The sequence below is a fragment of the Benincasa hispida genome, chromosome 11 (genome assembly GCF_009727055.1).
Source record: "Benincasa hispida cultivar B227 chromosome 11, ASM972705v1, whole genome shotgun sequence".
Lineage (NCBI taxonomy): Eukaryota > Viridiplantae > Streptophyta > Magnoliopsida > Cucurbitales > Cucurbitaceae > Benincasa > Benincasa hispida.
In genome coordinates this window covers 16,192,538-16,198,866 of record NC_052359.1, presented here as the reverse complement: position 1 = coordinate 16,198,866, position 6,329 = coordinate 16,192,538, and the positions used below count along the sequence as shown (strand labels likewise).

The 6,329-nt window shown below is 32.5% G+C and overlaps 1 protein-coding gene across 1 annotated transcript; it reads right to left on the bottom strand.

The window, feature by feature from the left end:
- Positions 1–1,179: 1,179 nt before the first annotated feature.
- On the bottom strand, positions 1,180–1,626 carry LOC120090582. Its single transcript, XM_039048310.1, has one exon. The coding sequence runs from the start codon at positions 1,624–1,626 to the stop codon at positions 1,180–1,182; it is 447 nt and encodes a 148-aa protein (XP_038904238.1).
- Positions 1,627–6,329: the final 4,703 nt, after the last annotated feature.

Genomic DNA, 6,329 nt, shown 5'->3' with positions numbered 1-6,329 from the left:
TTCACCACCTCGATAGATCGAAGTATTTTAATTATTTTACTTAACAAATTTTCTGTCTCGGTCTTAAATTCTTTGAACTTTTCAATAGTTTTAGACATATGACTTATTAAGTAAATGTAGCCATATCTTGAGTAATCATCAATAAAACTGACAAAATACTGATAACTTCCTCGTGCTTTTACACTCATTAGACCATATAGGTCTGAATGTATTAGTTCGAGAGGCTCTTTGGCACGAAGGCGTTTGTCAGAAAAATATCTTTTTTTCATTTTTCTCTCAAGACATGCTTCACATGAAGGTAAAGAATTATTTTCTAACTGACTTAGATGATCGTTTTTTACTAATCTCTCAATCCTGTTGAGATTAATGTGACCAAGTCTGAGGTGCCAAAGATAGGCATTTGGAGAAATTTTCCATTTTTTATTTTGAGTCTCAACCGTTTTAAACATCTCTATATTTAGAATGTCTTTTACTTCAGTTGGTTTTAATATGTACAAGTTATTTTCGGGTCGTGCAGAACAAATATAAACACCTCTTGGAAAAACAAACACTCCATTAGATTCAAAAGATATTATGTACATAATTTCTATCAGACAAGAAAGGGAGATTAAGTTTCTTCTCATCTTAGGTACATAATACACATTCATAAATAAGATGTACATAATACACATTCATAAATAAGATGAAAGACTCTCCAAAAAATAGCTTGACATCTCCCACTGCATGAGCTGAAATGACATTACCCGTTCCCACCTTGAAAGTCATTTCCTGTTCAGAAAGTTCTCTTCAAGAACTAGTTTCCCGTAGAAAAGTGCAAACATGATTAGCGGCGCCTGAATCTAATATCCAGATTAGGTGAATATTCTCCACTAGACATGTTTCAACTATTAGTAAATCTGATTTATCTTGTTTCGCCTTTTCCGCTGTCTTTTCTGCTAAATATTTTGGGTAGTTACACTTCCAGTCCCCATCCTCTCCACAATGGAAACACTTTCCTTTGGGAATCCTGTTTTTATTTTTGTTTTTCTTAGTAGTGGTTTTCTTATTCCCTTTACCCTTCTTCTTCATTTGTACAAATTTATCTTTCGAAGAAGAAGGAGTAGACTTCTTGTTATTAATGGGTCTTGTTCTATACATCGAACCCTTTAAAAACTTCTTAGATCGAGAAATAACATTTACTTATTTTTCCTTAAGTTTCATCATAGACTGATATGTCTGTAACTCATTCAAAAATGTGGTCAAATTATAAGTAATTTTGTTCATAACAACATTGGTTCTGAAAAGCAGATAACTCTTTGGGAGAGATTCAAATATCATACTTAATTGACTTATCTCATCTATTATCGCCCCATGAGCCTCAACAATATTAAAGTGAACCATCATATCAAGAACATGTTCTCTAACGTTAGAACCATTTTTCATACGAGTACCGTAGACATACTTAATGGCTTCAAGTCGAATAGAGGATGATGGGTGCTCGAACATCTCTTGAAGCGACACCATTATCTCACGGGCGGTGGGCATTACCTCATGTTTCTTATTAAGTACATCGGATATACATGCTAAGATATAAGCCCGAGATTTTTCATTAGCCCTAACCCACTGATCATAGATGTCTTGAACCATTTCGGTTCGCTGTTGTACTGGGAACCGGGGGACATTCCTCCATCAACACAAACCTTAAATTATCCATGACTAATTATCGTATTGATGTTGGAATTCCAGTTTGAATATTTTTCACCGTTAAACTTATTGGAAGCTAGCAGTTGTATAATTGAATTCGACATTACTGAAAATTTTAAAACAAATTCTATTAAACTTTATGAATCTAAATCCAAATTTAGCAAAAATAATAAAGTACCCAATAAAATCTTTATTTATTTGCAATGATATTTAGTGATTTAGAATAGTTGCTTACCACACGGGGTAGTCAACAATTCTTTCACTGAAGCAAGACAATTCTTAACCAAATACTATATCAGAGTAATCCTTACTCCTATAGTTCTTTTGGTTATCATTTTCGGTCAAGATCTATACTAAAATTAGTAATTCTTGTAACTGTGATCCGTCATTTTTCAGATTTTTATAAAATGGTATGAATATGCCCCTGAGATGGATGACAATACCCAAGACGAAATATAAGACCCTATTCATTACTGAAGCTTAGGTTGTTCCAAATCCTATGTTACAACCCTCCAAGGGGATCGTCGTGGTTAAGGACTAGCTAGTGCCGCCTAAAAACGACAGCAGGCATAACATAGGAATCTGACGGTTCAAACTAAAGGAGGAGACCGTAGGACAATGTTGACACATTTCCTTCACCTACTTACTAAGAACTACTTCCCCCATTCACCTTGTTATTGACCCATGTAAACACTTTTCGAATGGAGTAGTTGCAGTAAAAGAGATACGAAGTCGAGCATGGATCTCACAGTGTGAACTCTTGAGGACGTGAGAGTTAATAACTATATATCAAATATATGGTTAATTTTCCACTGAAGTATTCTAAATGTTTGGGTATCTATTTACTTAGGTTAAAAACGGTTAACTTTTTTACAACCTATGACTACTTCATTTTTATCCAAGTATAACATTTTTATCCAAGTATAACATTTATCCAAGTGTTTAAACCAGTTTTAAACCTCACACCGCTCACGCAAGCTCATAAAATCAGTTAACAATACTCAATCTTTTGGTCATAATCCCCAGGTAGGAGGTGTTACGTAAACTGTCAACTTAAGTACCCCCAGCATTAGACAGGTTTATGAACCGATTTAAGTTTGTAACCAAATTTTATTAGGTAACAATCTATTTTAACGGTTAAAACTAGTTTGTTAACCTAAGTGAGCATGCTGTGTATCTATGTTATGGATTTTAAAGTCTAATTACATTTTATAACAACTTACAAAAAATAGACATGCTAAACATCCACAACATTCATCAAAGGCATCCAATATAACATTTACATTAAAAGAAACTCTATGCATGCATACTATATATTATAAAAATTTATAACATACTTTCAATGCATGTAACATGTTTCCTACGGTGGGATTTTAAATCTACATATGACATACTGTATGCACATACAAGATTTATTTATTTATAACATACATCACATGCATAAAGAATTAAACACATGCATAAACAAATAACAGTTGAAAGCTCAAAACCATTTCTTCACCGCTTGAACAACTCCAAACTGGACCCAAAAATACTTGAACCGGATGTGAACCACCTGAACCGGGCCAATAAAAAAATGAAAATTAACTGGGTCAAGTTTGATGAAAACCGGTCAAACCAGTCAATCTTTTTAAATCGGTTCAAGAATCTCGCTTGGATAAACTGGATCTCGTTGATGGACCAAGATCTCCCGTTGCTGGTTGAAATCACACTCAAAAATTGATCTTTCGCTGGCTTATTGAAATCTCGCTCAAACCATCAGAATCTCGCTCTTGGCTTGAAATCTCGCTCGAACTTGATTCAAAATCTTGCTCAAACTTGAAATCTCGCTAGGACTTCCATTAGAATCTCGCTCAAACTTGATTCAAAATCTCGCTTGAACTCGAAATCTCATTCGAAATTCCAATAAAATCTCACTCGAACTAGAAATCTTATTCAAACTTGATTCGAAATCTCACTCGAACTTCGTCCAATCTCGCTAGAAATTCAAACAGTAACGGAAGAACTGGAAATCTGCAGCTCGACCTTCTTCACTTCTTTCTTCAATTACATCCTAATTTCAACTTCTAATAACTCCAATTACAAGATAAACAACATAATTGAAAGGATTAAAATGCCAAAACACTGGAGAAACCATGTCAGCATACTATTTCATGCAGTTCATGAGAAAACACCCACCAAACTGAAATTAACAATAGTTAAGCACTTAAATCATGCTCTGATACCAATTTAAAAAATGAAATATCATGCAACGAAACACTTCAGAATCAACAAGTACTTAAACTACATTTAATTTGAGTTTTAAGCATGTTGTTCAAATGATGTTTAGAAGAGGATTTGAAACACATATCACCTTTGAAGATTTCCTTCACAAATTCAGTTAAGATCCATCAAGATAGAGCTTGAATCTTCAAGAGGACTACTCCCGAGATCTTCTCTACTATGCTCAAACTGGAACGTGTGGTGGAAACACTTAAATCTTGTTGAATTGATGAAAGAAAAAGTGAGGGGTATGTAGGGTTTTCAGATTTTTACTTCAACAAGTAAAACTCAGAATCCTTAATGATCTCCATTCATGGAACTACTTATATAGGTAGAAATCATGCAAAATCAATAAGTTGTGTGGAGGGCACCACCTGCTTGGCGATCATATCAATTTACAACTGGATTTTGGTGATAATCCATCAAAATATGGTTAATGGATTTTTCCTAAAAATTAGAAAAATCTACCAACTTAAAATGATTTCAAAAATCATTTTTATTTTTATTTTTTATTTTATTTTATATTTTAAATTAGTTTTATAAAATTAATTAGAAAATAATTAATTCGAATAAAACTAATTTTAATTGATTTTTAATTAAACTTTTTAATTAAAAAATATTAATTTAATATATAAATATTAAATTAATAAAATATCAATATCACCAATAAAGCAATTTTATATTTAAATCATAATTTAATTATTAATTGATTTTCTAATTTCGTTTAATTTCAATTAAATTAAATTGGTTATAATTGTATCATATACAATCAATCTAACCCCTTTGAATTTGAACATTTCAAATTCATAACTCTAATTTCATACATCAATACTTAATTTGTTATTCTAATTTAATAAGCTAGAGAGGAACCTAATGGACCTACATATAATGAGTTCCAACAATCTGTAATTAATTCGTTAAAACTCTTTAATCGAATTAATTACTATTCGTTAATTATCAAGAAACATCACTATAGCTCGATAGTTGCACTCTCCTCACTATGGATATATTTCTATCCATATAAACCATAATTAGTAAGTTGATCCTTCACATGTTGTTCATAATTACAGCAGGGTCAAAATTACTGTTTTACCCCTAAAAATACATCTTATTTCTTAAGTTCCCACTGACCCTCCAATGAACAATTTTGATTCATAATACTACTTATGAATCATGTCCTTCTTTATCATGAGAAGGCAGAGCCCCAATTGTTCAAGACCTAGAATCCCTAAAAGAACAACCTATCTGCTAACTCTACAATGGGTAGGAATAAATTCTATCTTGCAAGGCCATATCCCCAACTACCCATCCGGTCTTATCCCCAAATTGGAAGGCTTATTGAGTAGTGTTGTTAAACTACTCTCACCCATGCTGATCAAAGGATAATCTCGAATAAACAGGAGTTCATAACTAGCTTAGGATTAAGATCGAGTTATCCTAGGTTACTTAAGTATGAAATGATCAGTTTTAACAGTAAACGGTCGTTATAAAAAAAAAAAGACTATTTTGTGGTCCAGTCTGTATGCAAACTCATTGCATAGGATGCCCCTACTCATATGTCTCTACATGAATCATCTGTGGATCACATTATTTGTATTACCTATACAAAATAGGCCGCATCTAATAGTGTTACAAGGATGAGATACCTAATTTCATCCATATAGTTATAGACCATTTAGGCTATATACTATTAACTTGATTTTGTTTATGTCACCACATAAAGTTAAAGTATTCATACTATAGTCATGAATATGTTTAGTGGATTTTCATAATTAAATGCAAAATCAACAACTTTATTGAATAAGATATTCAATAATATTTTATTGATAAATAGAATGTTTAACACAAAATTTACAAACTGCGAGGTCTAGGACATTCCCAACAAAATAACATATTAGTGGTGTTATCAAATACTCCTAACTTAATTCTTGATTGTCCTCGAGCAAGGTACAATCACACATTCATACAAAAAGTATGTGCTTCCTCAATCACAAAGGTTGTTACTCTAATCTCAATAGTTTCTAAGGATAATATTTGCAACCAAAAATGAAATTCGATCACAATCAATCAATCAAGCACATTTTTTAAATGATTCTACTCTATTCATGTATGAGTAAGTCCAAAGTCCTACTAATTGGGCCCACAAACCAGTAATGGTTTTGTAGGGCTCTCAATTCCTAATAGGGTGTCGAAGCTTACTCATTCCTCGGGGTACTTTAGCTCAGAGGAAAACTATGGGTGTTGTAGCCACCCCAGGTTAATCCCCTTCAAAAATAACATACAAAATTGCTTTTACTTTACAACATGCTTTGTCTTTTACAAACTTTCCTTTTATTTACTCTACACTTGGTTTTTACAACACAAAATAATAGTTTGGCAAAATA

What these genes read in the sequence shown, in the direction of transcription:
- LOC120090582 (XM_039048310.1), bottom strand. Translation starts at nt 1,626, where the DNA reads ATGGTTCAAGACATCTATGATCAGTGGGTTAGGGCTAATGAAAAATCT.